At 45.5% G+C, this 17,311-nt stretch overlaps 1 protein-coding gene and 1 pseudogene across 1 annotated transcript in view; both read right to left on the reverse strand.

Annotated features, from left to right (window-relative positions):
- The window catches only part of LOC144256713 (butyrophilin subfamily 1 member A1-like), a 30,591-nt gene extending 25,711 nt beyond the window's left edge, over positions 1–4,880 (reverse strand). The window contains exon 1 of the mRNA XM_077802149.1: positions 4,679–4,880. Within this exon, the coding sequence (XP_077658275.1) occupies positions 4,679–4,880 (202 nt within the window). The remainder of the gene's footprint in view (positions 1–4,678) is intronic.
- Positions 4,881–15,549: 10,669 nt separating this feature from the next.
- Positions 15,550–16,481, reverse strand: LOC144256726 (olfactory receptor 14A16-like; annotated as a pseudogene).
- Between the last annotated feature and the right edge of the window lie 830 nt (positions 16,482–17,311).

Genomic DNA, 17,311 nt, shown 5'->3' on the forward strand with positions numbered 1-17,311 from the left:
AGCACAAGGCACAGCACCCCTGAAAGCCCCTGATATGGTGATGCTGACCGAGTACCCTGCCTTGGGACTGAGGTCCCTCAGCACCCTGAGCCAGGAAGTCCCCCATTCCATTCCCCAAGGAATTGCTATGTGCCCAAAGCCACGTCTCCTGTGAATTCCCCAGGCTGCTCAGCTTCCTACGTGACTGTCACCTGGACACCGTGATAGTTAATCCATAAAAGGCAGAGGCCTCTGACCTGGGTACATGGGGATAGGTGCAGGACACGCCTTGCCTGTTACTGTAGGGGACACTTCTATGACATAGTTAACTTGAGTCTGCATGGAACCTGGGCTGTGCCATGGTCATTCAGCACCCCCAGAAGAGGACTAGCCATGCCACCCTGTAAGAGCAGCATTGACGGGGCTAGGACATGGTCATCCCATAGTTTAGGAGGCTCACAGTCCAGGGGTCGCTGAACTGCCAAACTGTTTCTGGATCAACAAGAGCTTGGGGAGACACCTAGCCATATGTGAAACACTTGGCACATGTCATATTGGGTTGGAATTTCCCATAAACTAGCCAGAGTTTACAAAAGCTCATGCAATGTGAGCCAAGTAGTGCTGTGTGCATTCCCACACAGACTCTCAACAGCAAGCTGCCTGAAAAAAATAGATAAAGAAAGCAATCTTAGTTTCAGTAGCATAAAAAATCACAATAAAATTCTTAGGGATGAATTTGTCAAAAAGGTGAAATATGTACATAATGAAAACTACAAACAATAATGAAGGAAATTGAACAACAAACTCACACATAAATAAAATATATCAATGTTTATAGCAACACAATTCACAATAGTGAATTATGGAATCAACACAGATACCCATCAATAGATGAATAGATTGAGACATTGTGGTATGTACACACAATGGAGTTCTGCTCAGTCACTGAAAGAATTAAATTAGGCAATTTGCTGGTAAATGGATGGAAATGAAGAATATGCTAAGTGAACTTAGTGAAGCCCGACTCAGAGACTCAGATGTGGAGTGTTTTCTCTCATATGTGGAAGCTACAGTAAATAAAGAAAAGAGGGAGAGAAGGATAGGAAGACATGAAAACCAAATCAAATATAAATTAATAGACAAGCTAAAGGAAGTCTAGTAGAGTACAGGAAGGAGAATGGGAGAGGGGAGGATGGGAGGGAAAAGGTGGGATCATGAACCAAAATCCATTTCCATGCATGCATGAGCTTGTAGGGATGAACCCAGCTAATATGCATAGCCATAAAACTCTTTAAAAAATATCCTGTGGCCATGGATTAGAAAATATTTTTGTCATATCAATTTTTTTTCTTTTCCCACAGTTTTTATTGGTGCACTGTAGTTGTACACACTGATGGGACGTGTTGGTTCATGTTCATATGTGCACACAATATGACAACACAGTATGGCCAATATCACTCCCCAGAACTCCCCCTCCCTCCCCCTCCTTGGTCCCTTTCCTCTATTGCTGTTCCTTAGAGTTTTAGGAGATCCACCCCCACCTTTCTTTCCCCTTTCCTCTCTAGCTTCAGCCTGTGAGAGGAAACATGACCCTTCACCTTCTGAGTTTGACTTTATTTCTCATCACACTATGGTCCCTAGGCCATCCATTGGAAAATACTCTTAAAATGTCCATAGTTCCCAGAGTGATCCACAGAGTCAATGCAGCCACTATGGAAACTTCAATGTCACTTTCCACAAAAATGAAGAGAAAGATATGTCAATTCACATAAAAGTGCAAAAGACCCCAAGGAGCCAATTTATTATGAGCAAAAAAGAAGAAAGTTAGTGGGACCACAGAGCCTGATTTCAAAATATATTATCAAGCTAAAGTTGACACCACAGCATAGCACTGGTACAAAACCACAAAGGCTGATCCGTGGGACAGAATCTAAGTTGAAGTACTCCACATGGTCACAGACCATTGAGTTTCCACAAAGCTTCCAACAACACATCATGAGGAAAGTCAGTCTCTTCAAAAGCAACTATAAACACAGGCATAAGAACAGAACTGGACCTTTATTTCAACCACATGCAGAAATCAACCCAAGCAGACCATAAAGAGACATAAAACTTAACACTGTGAAACAGAAGAGGGACACTTACAGTGTTGCTCCCCAACACTCCCCTGGGTACTGATCTCCAGCACAGGGCCCCAGGCACAGAGGACAAAACCAAAATGAGGTTGCATCACATAAAAGGATTCTGCCCAGGACAGAAGTCAACAGAGGGAAGGGAGAGCCCGTGGGAAGGAGGCAACCTGAAAACTACACATCTAGTAAGGGGTGACATAATAAAGGAACAGCCACTCAAGTCGATAGCATGCAAGGACACAACCCAATGTGAAGTTAGAACAGGACCTGAACAAGCATCTCAGAGGAAGCTCTGGGCAGGGCTGGCAGGTTTAGGAAACTGCTCGCCACCAACAGTGATCCAGGAAACGCATGCTTGAACACAAGGCACCTTGGCCTGTCAAAGGGCTGTCCTCAGAAGGGCAGGAGGTGGGTGCTGGTGAGGCCGGGGGAGATGGGCCCTGGTAAACTGTAGGGGGATATGAGCTGGCACAGCTACTTGGTAACAAGACAAAGTGCCCAGAAAATTAGAACTGGAACTACCACGTGATTCTGCACTCCTGCTACCAGGTGCACAATAGCCAGGGACAGCAAAGCCATGTGTCAGATGGATACCTGAAGTCCTCAATCACTGAAGTCCCCCAGGGTCCACAGTGCACTCAACCTCAGTGCCCATCTGTGAATGACCAGGTTAAAATATGGTGTAGACACACAAGGGACAACTAAGTCTTGTCTTTTAGAAAGGAAATTGTTTCATCCCCAACAACACGGATAACCTGGAAGACATTATCGCAAGTAAAATAATCCAGAACCTAAAAGAAAGATGCCACAGACTCTCACTCACCTGTGGACCATAAAGAAGGGGAGCCCATGAAGACCCAGAGTAGAACATGGGTCTCCAGGGGCTGGGCTCAGAGGCTGGGAGGCGTCGGTCAAAGGAGGCAGCTTTGGTTGCCCGGAAGAAATCAGCGCAAGAGATCCACTGTAAGACCCGCTGAGTCCATTTAACAGCAATGACCGCACACTCACAATGTAATGAGCACGTGGGTTAATTCTTATGTTAATTAGCTTGATTTAGCCACTTCACTATGCAGGGACCTATACATTTTAAAATATTTAACACCACAAAATAAACAGGTATCAACTAGAAACAAATTTATTACAAAGTTAATTTTCTTGTTTATAATTGTCTTTCTCATTTGCTAGCAATGAATGAAATTCATCTTGGTATTTGATAGCATGTATTTCATTAAAATCAACATGGATTTTCTCTGGTAAGATGTACCATATTTCACCTTCTTATTTAATTTTCTATTTAAGTTGAATATTTTTTAAGTTATGTTGACATTGCCCATTGCATGTGACCTCAATTGATCCAACTTCCACACAACCTTTTTGAATGTTCAGTTTTTATATTGAATGGGATACTTTTGTTTGATTGTTCTTGTTAGCAGGGGTTGAACCCAAGGGTGCTTATCCTCTGTGCAACTTCCCCCCACTTTTTATATTTTATTTTGAGACAGGGTCTCGCTAAGTTGCTTAGGGTCTCAATAAGTTGCTAGGGATGGTTGAACTTGTGATCCTCCCAAGTTGCTGGAATCACAGGTGGGCGCCACCACACCTGGCATGAATTCACATTTAAGACATGAACTCAGCCAGGTGCAATGGCGCTTGCTTGTAATTACAGCTACTTAGCAGCTGAAGCAGGAGGATGACAGTTCCAGACCAGCCAGGGCAATTTAGTGAGATCCTGTCCCTCCTATCCAGCAATCCTGATGCCAGGTACACAACCAAAGGAGATGAAAGCAGCATGGTGGAGGGGCAGCCTGCTCCTATGTTTATGGCTGCATGACTCCCAATGGCCTAGACATGGGACCAGCCTCAGTCTCCATCAATAAGTAGACACAGACAGCAACTGTGGTGTGTGTATACAGAGACAGGGCTCCACAGTGAGGTAAGGGGATCCTGCCGTGTAGGCGCAGGATGAATCTGGGCGTTCCCCTAAGTGAGGAAAGCCAGGCACAGGACCATGGACCCCACAGGGTGGCACTCTCTGAGGGGTGTGAGGAGATGGTCCCTGGGCAGTGCAAAGCAGTGTGGCTTCAGCAGAGCCCCGGGGACTGTGGGGACCAAGTGACAGGGAGACACTGCCAGGCAAGCACAAATTAGGGAGAGTGAGTTCTGTGTTCTGCTGCCCAGTGGGGGGAATACGTGAGAAGTGTTGAGGGTCTGTGTCAAGATTGCTAGAAAAGATGCTCTGCATGCTGTCACCATGAAGAAGTGATGTTTGAGGTAAAGAATATGCTAAGCATCAGAGTTTGCTCATCACGTTCACATACCTGTATTACATCATTGCAATGTGCCTCATAAAGACATATGGCTATGATGTGCCAGTTGAAAATTAAAATTAAAGAAAAGCAGAAAAGGTGGAAGGCACAGGAAAACAGAAAAGACAGACGGAGATGAGTTCCTGAGTGTCAGGGAGAGGACATGAGCACTGAAGCCCTGGCCATGTCCTGTTGAATACAGTTCTTTCCAGGCTACTGTCCAGGACAAAGCACAGAACGTATGTCCCCCCTGCCACTCACCTGGCCAGGTAAGCAGGAGTGAGAGCAGGAGGGTCCCGAGGCCTGCTTTCCAGAGCTGCATCCCAAGAGGTGCCTCTGTCTGAGAGTCGGACCCCATCCTTGCATGTGCACCAGCAGCCCTGGTGTCTGGCTCACGCCACACCTCTGCAGCGGCACTGATGACAGGACCGTCAGAGGGAGAGCTGGAGGCCACTCTGCTCATGATGGAAAATGAAACCAAGGAGCTAGGGGACTTTGAGCTGCTGACTTGTCCTTTCAAATGCGGCAACATAAGGCAGGGTCTCGGATTCCATGCTGAAATACCTGGTGATACAGAACAGGTGGAGCAAAGCCACCTGCCCAACACCTCTGACCCTGAACTCAACATATAGACTTGGACTCCTGATCCCTGTTCAGCCCACACTTCAAGTGAGTCATTGTTTTCCATGATTGTGTATTTTGGGTCTGAACTGGGTTGGCCAACCTGGAATTACTACAATACAAAACACCTCGACAGTAGCTTATGAAGGGACAAGGCTCTTACAGCCCACAGTTACAAGGAACAAAGGCCAAGTTCAGTTGGCTGCATTTGTTTGGCTCCTGGTAAGAGCTGTCAAGGAGGGCTATCAAATAGGAGTGTGGATGGTCGTGTCTTGAACCACAGCAGAGACAGCGAGAGGAGGTTCACAGTCTCCAAGGACCTGTTCCTTGTACTCCCAGGAGCCCAGCTGGGTCCCATCAAAGGCCCACAGCACTACCACCCCCACCATCCTGAGCTGAAGCCTTGTCTTAAATATGCTCTCCCTCTCTGTAGTGTCTTTTCACCACGTTGTTTCTTTTCATATGCAGAAGTTTTAAAATTCTATACAATTTCTTTGGTTTCTTTCTTGTTTTTAGTCCTGCCTTTGCTTTTGAATTAAATCCTCCTCCTCAACTCCCCCTGAAAAACTGCCAAAACTAATTCCTTGGAGTATTTCTCTTACACTTTCTTTTACTAATTTTGTGGTTGGTTGTCTTATGTTTAAGTCTTCATCCCATTTCAAGTTGAATTTCTACCCAAGGACCCCATTTCAGTCTTGAGCAGGTGAATATCCAGTTTTCCCAGCACAGTTCATGGAGAAGTTGGTGCTTTTTAAGCAATGAGTTCTTGATGCCTTGTGAACAATCATTGGCTGTAAATGTGAAGATTGATCACTGGACCTTGTATTAAAGTGCTGCATATTGGTTTCAGAGCAACTGATCTTCAGACACTTGAGCATCTTGACCAAGTTGGAAGCAAAGAGAATCTTGGACAGGAGCTCTACAACTACTAGCCAAATGCTCTTCTCTGTTATATTCTACTCCTGCCCCTGGCCTCCACACAGCCCCGTCTCTGGAGGCAGGGCACTCCAGAGGAAATGGAATAGTCTCAGAGTCAGAAGGCTAATTTGATGCTAATATTTCAGACACATATTTCTTTAAACTTTGAAGCTATTGGTGTATGCAGAGATAAACAATTAGGAAACAATTCTACAGTAAATAAAAGTTTCATGTGCACGTAGAATGGGCTTTAAACCTGCCAGATGTATAGAAAAATGTAGTAAACTGAGTACATAATGCCTATGCTCAAGTATTCATATAAGGCTAAATAGACAACTTCTGAATAAATGATTGAATGGCACATGGTGTCAGCACACACGGGGTTTAATTACACACTAAGGTTTCAAAAAAAAAAGGTACAGGATGTTAAATTATCTAAGTTCAAATTCTAATTCTCCTTCTTATGTTCTGCATTATCCTTTCTGAAACTGAGATTTGTTTTTATAAAGAAAGTGAGACTCTTGCAAGTAGATATCAGATATGAAATATGAAACACGATTGCCTATTGAGAAAACAAATTGTTTCTAAAAATGTACCATGTCTTCCTGCAAAAGGAGAATTTTCTTTTGGTAACTGTGCCCCCCAAATGACAAAAAACTTCAATTCCCATGTCATTCTGAGTGGAATTTTACAACATAACTGGCAAAAACAATCCCCACTGAGCCACATCCCCACTGAGCCACATCCCCACTCAGCCTCACAGTCACAGGCGGAGGCCCTCCCATATGTGACCACAGGATGAACTTGGAGGACATGATGTGAAGTGCAATAAGCCAGGCACAGAGAGACAGGATCACGAGGACCTCTGGATCTACTCCTATCTGAAAGCTGAAACACTTGATCTCGAAGAAGTTGAGAGCAGAACTAGGATGAGCACAGGCGGGGGAGGTGGGGCAGAGGAGAGAGGTTGGGCAGTGGGTGCACTGTTCCAGACACAGAGAATGAGTAAGTTCTGGGCTGCTGCACTCAGGGGTGAATATATCATGCATTTCAGATAGCTAGAAGACAGTCTTCTCACCACACAGAAATGGCAGGTGGAGGTTTGCATTTAGAAATCAACTAAAACCTGCTAAGGGATGACTCAAGTCATTTACCAAAAATAAAAAGGCACTTTTTTTCATTCTCAAGGTCTTTGCAGCATTTTGGGGTTGGCAACTAATTACCTGCAAGAGAAGAGGTCCACTGGGGCCTCCTGAACACCCACTCTCCTCTGTGCTCCCTTTTTTCCTTCTCAGTAGAAAATAAAAGGATTTGAAATTTTTCTCCCCATTTCCCGAAGTCAGTGCAATGTCTTATATTCAGCGATGAAGCTTGTCAGAATCAGGCATCGGCACTAAGTCCTCAAGACGGGGCATCCCCAAGTAACTAGAAGGCAGGGCAGCCTCGCTCCCTGGGACACTATGAGCTCATGGCTCCCCACCACCAGCTTCCTCCCTCTGACAGAGATGTGCTTCCTTTCTGGAGGCAGGACCTGAGAAGGCTGGTCCTGGGACCTGGGAGGACTCAGCTCTAGGTCCACATCAATGGAGCTGGCAAAGCTGGGCAGGGACCTCTGTGGGGGAACAGGGGGCCTCACGTTTTGTGGATCCTTATCATGACCACACTTAGTGTCCTGAACCATAAACTAGCAGGCCTCTGCATGTATGTATGTATGTATGTATGTATTTATTTATTTATTTATTTATTTTCCATCAGCAGCTTTGAAACAACTTTATTAGAAGGCTGTTTTGAATGACAGCTTCTAATTCTTTAATCTGCTTTTGACAAATTCCAGTTATAACTATATATTTAATATATGCCAATTTTTTGCATTGATCTTTGCATCTTATTTAAATTGTCCTCATCAGGCCATTCTGGGCAATGGAGGTGCAAATGTCAAGTGGCCAGCTGACCAGCATTACCAAGCAAGGGCAGCTGTGGATTGCCAGGGAGGGGCCTACTTCCTGGTTGGGGTGGGGAAATGGCCACCCTGTCCTCCAGCCCTACCCCTTGTCACAAGCTCACGATGAGCATCTCACTACCCTGTCCTTCAAAAAGGATGAAATAAAGAACTCCTCCCTGTCCAGGCAAGGTTGGGACTGTCATCCACCCATGGCCGGCATTTTTCCCCTTGCCCCTCCCCCTCCAGGTCTCAGGCCTCCTGGGGACAAGCTGCTGACTCCCTAAGGGGTGCATTCTCCATGGTCGGGGTTTCTACCCTCTTCTTCCTGTCTCCAGTCCTGAGAGGAATTTCTTTGGACAGACCAGACAGGATGCTGGTGTGGGCCCAGGAAGGGTCACTCCCAAGGCCCTTCCCTCTTCTCCCCCACCCCAACAAGGTGGAGATGGAAAGGTACAATCAACTAGGAACATAAAAATGAATAAAAAATGAACTTGAAAATGATGAGCTATTAACTAAACAATAAAAATAGGACATAACTCTGTTCAAATAAACACAAAATAAATAGGCTCCAAGCAGTGTGCTGTGTCGCATCAGTGGAATGTGAGCTGGTCTCACCTCACCCCCGCTGGGATGGACACGAATCCCTGGGGGGTCAGCAGACCTCTCGCAGTCCAGCCACCCACTCCCCATCTTCCTTGGGGATCAAGGAACAGGAACGGGGCACTGCCTAACCTGCCTCTCCAAGACCCTCCCCAGCAGCACAGGACCAGGGCCTTCAGCCCATCCCTCAGCAGGGCGGATATGGGGCAGAAACTCTGCTCTTGGCAATAAAACATGACGGGGCACTGCCCTCATGCCACAGAGTGGGGACGAGGAGTTCGGTTCTGGTGCCAGTCCTGACAGTCTGGGCCAGCTCAGAGCACAAGACCCAGGCACAGAAGCCCAGGGGACTCCATGTCCAGCACGAGCTCCCCAGTCACGCTGCAGACCAGGCAGGGTTCAGAAACTCAAGGGGGACCCCCCACCTTCCCGGGCCACGCCCTGTGCTGACACAGCAGCCTCTGCATTTATTTAACACTCCTTGCATTGTTCTCAGTGAGTTTGGTTAGTTTTCCGTGTTTGAGACTTTCTTTTTTTTTTCCAGTTTTTTCTTCTTAAATATTTCTTATTGTATTCAATTACATTCTTCACAGAATATGAAAAAAGGATTCCTATACAAGCTCAAAAAAGACCCCAAATAGCCAAAGCAATTTGGATTTAAAGGGGACACAGCCACATCAATGTTTATAGCAGCACAATTCACAATAGCTAAACTGTGGGAGCAACCTAGATACCCTTCAGTAGATGAACAGATAAAAAAAATATGGCATATATACACAATGGAATATTACTCAGCAATAAAAGAGAATAAAATCATGGTATTTGCAGGTAAATGGATGGCTTTGGAGAAGATAATGCTAAATGAAGTTAGCCAATCCCCCCAAAAAAACAAATGCTGAATGTTTTCTCTGATATAGGAGGTTGACTCATAGAGGGGTAGGGAGGGGGAGCATGGGAGGAATTGATAAATTCTAGATAGGGTAGAGGGGTAGGAGAGTAAGGGAGGGGGGCCAGGGATTAGCAAGGATGGTGGAATGTGATGGACATCATTATCCAAAGTACATGTATGAAGTCACGAATTGGGTGTCAACATACTTTATATACAAATGGAGATATGAAAAATTATGGTATATATGTGTAATAAGAATTGTAATGCATTCCACTGTTGTGTATTAAAAAATAAAATCAATTAAAAAATAATAATGTGGGAAATATCACAATCTCTCATTTCCAGACAGCAGAGCCAACCAAACAGCAGATACACAGACCAGTGGAACTGAGTTCCAGAACCAAGCCCACATGGACAGCCAAGTGGGTCCCAACAAAGGTGCCAACGACACTGGAGAGAACACAGCCTTATTTTTGACTAGCTGGTGGCTTATTTCTAGGAATTAGTTTCTTTCATCATGTTGACATTTTTTCCCCAAAACCAGTTGAAGCACTTAGAGAATTTTGGGGGTTATTCCTCGAAGCTGACTGAGGAGTAGGTGGAATCACCTCTTTTTGTTTTACTCCAAAGTGTCCTTTGGGAGATTTTGATCTCCAAGGATGAAATTCCTGCCTGTGAAGTCTCGAATAAGGCAGGTGCTGGTGATAGAACAGTCCACATTTTGAGCTAAAGGACTGTGACGTCATCAGATCTACTCTGCCAAGGAAACCAGGTCACAGAAATCACCTCCTTAGAGCCTGCTGAGGGCTGCCTGCTGCAGTCCAGGAGAGTGCAGGGCGGCTGGTCCCATTCCCCGTGGCTCTGGAGCACCATGACATCCTAGGAGCATAGCTTGGAGGGCTACAGAAACAGTGGCCTCATCCTCCATCTAGAGCCCAGAGGTCGACACAATACCTGAGCTCACCTGCACATCTTTGGATCCAGAGTAGTGCCTTGTCTGCTTGTGTGTAGTTGAAGAGGTACCTGGGAGGGCTCTGTGGCTTTCTCAAGAACCTTCATGTCCTTCAGTCACCAGGACTGAGGCCACTGCTCAGGTGCAGGTGAGTCTGACCCATACTCCAGGGGATGCAGAGGGGAAGGAGAGCTGAGTCAGCACAGGCTGGGGAGCGACCTGCAGACCTCAGGGGTGATGGGCCAGCACAGGCTGGGGAGGGACCTGCAGACTTCAGAGTGATGGGTAGCACAGGCTGGGGAGGGACCTGCAGACAGACACTCAGGGGTGATGGGCCAGCACAGGCTGGGGAGGGACCTACAGACCTCAGACTGATGGGTAGCACAGGCTGGGGAGGGACCTGCAGACAGACACTCAGGAGTGATGGAATGGAGGCCAGAGGTAAACTGCTTGGTGGTCTGAGGCAGAGGGGCTGACACAGGCTGAGGCTGTCCCTGTCTCTGAGGCCTGTCCCTACTTGTAAGTGTAAGAGGAACACAGGAAGAAGGAGTCCAGGCCATCGGGAAATCAGCCCCCTGGAGCCCCAGAGCAGGGCTGCTTGGCTGAAGTCTCTTTCATCTTCCCCAGTGGCCTGAAAGAAGAGGAACTGGGCATGCCAACTGATTTCCACTCTTGGCGATCTCTGCTCCATGCTGAGACTGAGTGTCTACATACAGGGTGCTGATGGGTTAGTTCTAGAGCTTTCCCATGGGAAGGTCAAGGAGTAGCAGCTGCTGGGACCTTGCACAACTGTAAGCAGGAGACTATCCAGTCCAGAGAGGCACAGCTGGTGAGTCCCTGTCCTCAGAGTCAGGCACCCACATTCCAGCCCTGGGGATTTGGGAGAGTTGCACAGCAGCAGCAGCCCCAGTGCACAGACTTTGGGAAGAGCCACAGTGCCCCCTGCTGCTCACCAGGCAAACATCAGTCTTGGTAGAAATGGTGTCAGGAACATAGCCTGGGAAAGCTGGCCCAAGGATGTCCATGGGCCACACTCCCCTGCTCCATCTCAAAGTCACTCATGTGAGTAAGCAGCCTTTGCCTCTGGGGAACTCCTGGACTCCCAGGAGGTTAGGACATGGGGAATGTGGTCCTCACAGCATGTGACGAGGTTGTGGGGAAGTGGTGAGAAAGCCAAGGGGGCTCTGGGAGAAAAGATGAAAGGACCTGGGCAGTGACTTCCTCATGAAACTGGGAGAAGAGAGAAGAGAAAGTGTGCTTTGCTCACCAGGAATATAAATATAAATATAAACCCCAAAGGCGCATCCTCCAGCCACACCCCACCTGCCTATAGTTACTGTAGGTAATCCATATCAGTGGATTAATCCACCAGTTAAGTAGCACCTCTCATAATCTAATCATTCACCTCTGAAATTCCTTGCATTACCTTGCACATGAGCTTTGGGGGGAGAGTTCATTTCTAAAACATAACATTCAGCAAATGTCCTCTACTGCCAAGTCTCCAAAGATGGGTCACCAGATGCTTGATGAACCAAAGGAGGCCAAATAAATGATCTTATGCTGTTGTAATAAGAAAGTCTTTCCTCTTTTTAAAAAAGAAAATATTTTTTAGTTGTATATGGACATGTCTATTTTTATTTTTATGTGATGCTGAGGATCGAACCCAGTGCGTCATGTATGCTAGGCAAGCGCTCTACCACTGAATTACATCTTCAGCCCATCCTCTTTAGAAAAAGAAGATGTGTGTTCCCCCTTCTGAACAGTGAAGAGGATGTCATAGGTGATCTCTTTGACCAGTCTCTGGTCCGCTTCCCACGGCCCTTTCCTTGACTGGGCCCATCCTTGGCACAACTGCAGAGCCCAGGTTTCCTAAAAATTCTGCTGCTGAGTCAACACAGAGAGAACTCAACCCCTCCTGTTATCCTCTCACTCTTTTTTTTCCCCAGAGATTTGAATTTTTATTTTTTCAATATCTGGTCAGAAATCCAAATGGTTAGAATTTTTAGATATTTGCTTATTATTAGGGTCACAACATTAACTTACACTAACAAAGCATCGGTTTTTAAATTAATAGTACTATAAATATTATTATATATTAAAAATCAATGGTACTCTTGCACCTCAGTTTTTCCTCCAATACCATCATTTTTAAAATTAATTAATTTGTTTATTTTAATTAGTATGTATGGCAGCAGAATGCATTTTGATTCATTGTACACAATTACAGCACAACTTTTCATGTTTCCGGTTGTACACAATGTAGTACCATATGTGAAGTCATCCATGTCCCTAGGGTAATAATGTCCATCTCATTCTACCATCTTTCCTGCATCAATGCCCCCTCCTCATGCTCCCTCCCTTTTGCCCAGTCAAAGTTCCTCCATTTTTCCCATGCACCCCTCCCCAATATGGTTCAGCATCTACTTATCAGTGAGTAGCCTTTGGTTTTGGTTTTTTGGGATTGGCTTACTTCGCTTAGAATGATAGTCTCCACCTCCATCCATTTACCTGCAAATGCCATGATTTTATTTTCTTTTAATGCTGAATAATATTCCATTGTGTATATAAATTTCTCATCCTCAACCCTTGGTAGCTTGTCACCCTGCCTGTCTTAAGCAAAGATCATCTTCCCTTGGGCCAACAAGAATCCCTCGACCACTGATATTTCATCCCAGTAATTTTCTATGCACAGAACTGCTCCATGCCCACCTCCCTTGGGCTATAAACCTCACTTATCCTCCCTTATTGAAAGTTGGGCTGATCTAGCTCCCTGGATGGGATAGTCTTTACACCTCTCAATGGTCCTGAAAAAAGCTTTTAGAATAGTTTTTTTTTTTTTTTTAAAAAAAAAAAAAACTGGTATCAGTAGGGCTACCTTCCTTTCTGTATGTCCCAGGAGACAAACTCTTTTCTTCTCCAGTTTCTAGAGGCTTTCCACATTCCTTGGATCATGGGCTCTTTGCTTATCTTCAAAGGGTAGTATTGGTAGGTTATGCTGTCATCTCTGTGCTTCTCAGACTGCAGGTGGGAAATACTTGCTGCTTTGAAGGATTTATGTAGAGAATTTGGGACAATCTGTTTCATCTAGGATGGTCAATCTCAAGGTCTTCTACCTAAATCATATCTGCAAAGTCTTTTTCCATAGATAGCAACATATTCACAAGTTTCTAGGAAAACTACCCTGAATGTGCAAATCCCCGACAATTTCAATACACACAAAATTGAGGTTTACTTGGTTTTGAAGGAAAAAGAGGCACAACTATAAAAGAAAAATGTCATACATGGAGAAATGATGGGTATCTGTGAGTCCTGGGGATCCTCTCAAATGCTAACATCTGTGTGACACACACCAAACACTTGAGAATGAGCCAATCACGCAAAGCATTCTTTAAAGAAATATGTGCACATTTTTTAGTCATAGAATTTCACATATCCATCAATTTTTGATTAATTGTCCCTGTGGAAATTCAGCTGCCCATGATAATGCTACTTGTACTTTGGTTAGAGCTATTGCAGAAGGGTTATCATGGTCCATTGCTCCCAGAACAAATTAGAAGGCACCTCATGGCAATTGTAGGAACATTTTTAGACTCAGTCTGTTGAGAATTAAATTGACTCTGTAAATGCACTTTAAAACAATTTTAATTTTAGCAATGTATAGGTTTTGACTTGTTTTCTTGAAGGAATTTGAAACTTTCAAACTGCCCACTATCTTTAAAAAAAAAAAAAACAACAAAAAAACAAAAAACAACAACAAAAAAAAACCTCTGTTCCACAAGAATACACTCAAGATTGACATCGTGAACAAGACATTAAAAACTTAAAACAGAGGCAATACAAAATTTTGTGTGAACATAAAGGATGTGGATCGAGTGCATTAATAATTTACTTGTTACGGAAACACGTGCCAAATGCCTACCGCACAGGACTCTGCAGATGTGGGTGAACTGCAAGAATAACACAGACTAAGGAGGAAGTCAAAAGCTTTGTGAAATGTCAAATGACAACTGAAGTAACTGCCCAGAAGCAGTGGCTGGCGGTGCCCAGAGGCATCTGACTGGACAAAGTGACCCCGTGAAGGGATCCGAGGAGGAAGAATCACACAGACCATCTCTGGACCAGAGGAGGAAGGTGTGCTCACTCAGGCATCGGGTCGGAGAGGAGGTTCCAGCAGGGGTGACAAGCATCCAACTTCCCCTTGGGTGGCTATCTCTGCGACCTAGGGTTGAAAGGCCTGTGGAGCTTTCCCTAAGGGCAGCAACTGGTCCATGGTGCTCTCCACACCTGGGGTCCCCAAGCCTCTTCCCTCAGCAATCCTGGCAATCTTTGAAGACAAGCTCACTGCAGTTCCCCCAGGGGACTTGACTCTCTTCCTCTCCCATCTCTGCTGTGTGGGCCTTCTTGTCCTCCAGGCTCTGCTTGCACTTTGGTCTTTCTGGTCTGCTTTCCTCCCCTACAGATTCATGCCTCTTCATCCCTGAAAGAAAAGCCCAGATATCCCCCTTTTCAAAAAAGTACAATGGCCTTCCTTCACTGCATCTCTTGTGAAGTCTCTGGTTTGTTGATTTTATTTCCTGGACCCAAAGCCTCCTTTGGATATTTCTATAGGCATATGTATTGGTATATAGGAAATTTGAATTTTAATGTCTTTCTCCTCTCTTGAGACTGCAACCACACCAACTGGGCAGAAACCAGCATGGATCAGGGCTGGAAGACCAAAGAGGGCAACCTTCACTAGACATAAAATCAGGGGTTTTAACTGGCATTTTAGCTTGGCCATTTCCTACATCCTTATGTCCTTGTAGCCGTCAACTCCAACACAGTCCCTTTAGGATGGTAATAAATTACACCATCAACATGGCGTTCCAAACCTCACCCTTGCCAGGGACCACCACACTTTTCCTGGGAGAGGCCTTCTCTATCTCTATGTCCCACCATCCCGTCCAGTGCCACTTGTCACAGACCAAGGAGCTCCACTGGGATGACAAGCAAAAGGCCAGCATACCTCAGTCCACTCACCAGTGGAGGCCTCGGTCCCCACCCACTTGATCTGGGCACAGAGATGCTTCTCAGTGTCACTGTAATGAGTACGACCTGATTCTCATCAGCTCCTTACTGTAAATGTCCAAAATCATGGCCAAATATGTTACCAGAGGTGCAGGTGGTTAAGTCAGAGGGCAAAAGATGGTTATGTTGTGAGATCAACCCTTCTAACTGGAAGGAGGACGCCTGTTCACCAGCAGCTTCCTCAGCGCCACCTTCATATCCTTGTTCCTCAGACTGTAGATGAGGGGGTTCACAGTAGGTGGCACTACAGTATAGAATAACTAAACTAGCAAGTCCAGAGTTGATGGAGATTGCGGCAGGGGCCGTAAATAGGCAAAAAAGCCAGAAGAGAGGAAAAGAGTCACCACAAGGAGGTGAGGCAGGCACGTGGAGAAGGCTTTGGACCTGCCCGCTCTGGAAGGCATCCTCAGCACGTGGAGAAGATGTGAATGTAAGAAATATCCATGAACACAAAGCAGACAAAGTCCAACAGCAGGCTCAGCCCAATCACCGTTAGCTCCCCAATGTTGTAGGAGCAGGCCAGGGCCAGCAGCTGTGGGACGTCACAGAAGAACTGGTGAACATCAGGAGACCTACACCTGGGTACGGAGAAGGTAGCCGCTGTGTGCAGGATTGCATTGACACCTCCACTGACCCAGGAGGAGGCTGCCATCTGCATACAAACTCCACGGCTCATGAGGATCTCATACCTGAGTGGGTGACAGATGGCCACGTAGCGGTCATAGGACATGACTGTGAGTAGGGCTACTTCCGTTGTGGCAAAGAGGAAGAAGAAAAATACCTGGGAAACACACCCAGGGAATGAAATGGTGTTGCAATTTGTCAGAGAGTTTTTAATGGATTTGGGAACAGTGATGGAGATGAGGCACAGATGCAGGAAGGACAAGTTCTTTAGGAAGAAGTACATGGTTGTGTGAAGCCCATGGTCCTTGGTGATGAGGGTGATGATGAGGAGGTTCCCAAGAAGGGCAGCCAGGTAAGCCATCAGGAAGAGCGCAGTGTGCAGGATCTGGAGCTCCCGGATGTTAGAGAAGCCCATGAGGAGGAAGGAGCTCCCAGAGGTGAGGTTGTCCATCTCTCTGGATGTCCCAGCATTTACTATGAAAAATAGGGAGTGTGAGCTCAGGCTTCACCCAAAGGCTTGACTCTTCTGTTTTCCTGATTCCCTTCCTCTCACTCATCTGTGCATGGATCAGGAAATGTGAGATGACCTGAAACTGACACCAGCAAGCCTCCATGAGGCTATTTGAGCACCGTATCCACACTGTGTGCATGATGAAAGAGGGAGGTCAGCCTAGTCTAAATCATGAGGCTGTCATCTAATCTGCACGAAGGTCTACAATCCATACCTGACTCAAACGTCACATACTTGACACTAAAATAGAAGAGGCAGGGGCTTTGGTGACATCAGTTCCAAATACAAATTTTCATTGATGCACTTATAAACACTGAGACCCCAAATAAATTATCCAAACATCATTTCCCTCAACTTACAGTGTAAATTTTTCCACCTGGTCTCTGATTCAAGTGAATAATGCACATAAAATATCTAACAGTTTGTGAACAAGAAGGTCTTTAACCCATTCTACTTCCATATGGATTCAGCCTTCCTTCATTATGGCAAAGTCAGAAAAAACATTGAAAATGTGAAAACAATAGAAAAAATACTGAGTGTTGCATCTAGTTGCATGTTATTACTTTGAGCTACTTTATAGTGCTGGAGGTTTTAGGATGTTGTCAACTATGAAGATCATTCTTGTTCATAGAAACATAACTGATTCAAATTCTCCTGTAGTGCAGTAGGTCGCTGCTCTGTGGACCATGTCATTCACATCCCTCTGTAAACCCCATCCTGCTCCATTTGCCTTGAGTGTGACACTTTGATTTCTCCTCTGAACCACTTGT

This window comes from Urocitellus parryii, chromosome 1, assembly GCF_045843805.1.
Source record: "Urocitellus parryii isolate mUroPar1 chromosome 1, mUroPar1.hap1, whole genome shotgun sequence".
Classification (NCBI taxonomy): Eukaryota; Metazoa; Chordata; class Mammalia; order Rodentia; family Sciuridae; genus Urocitellus; species Urocitellus parryii.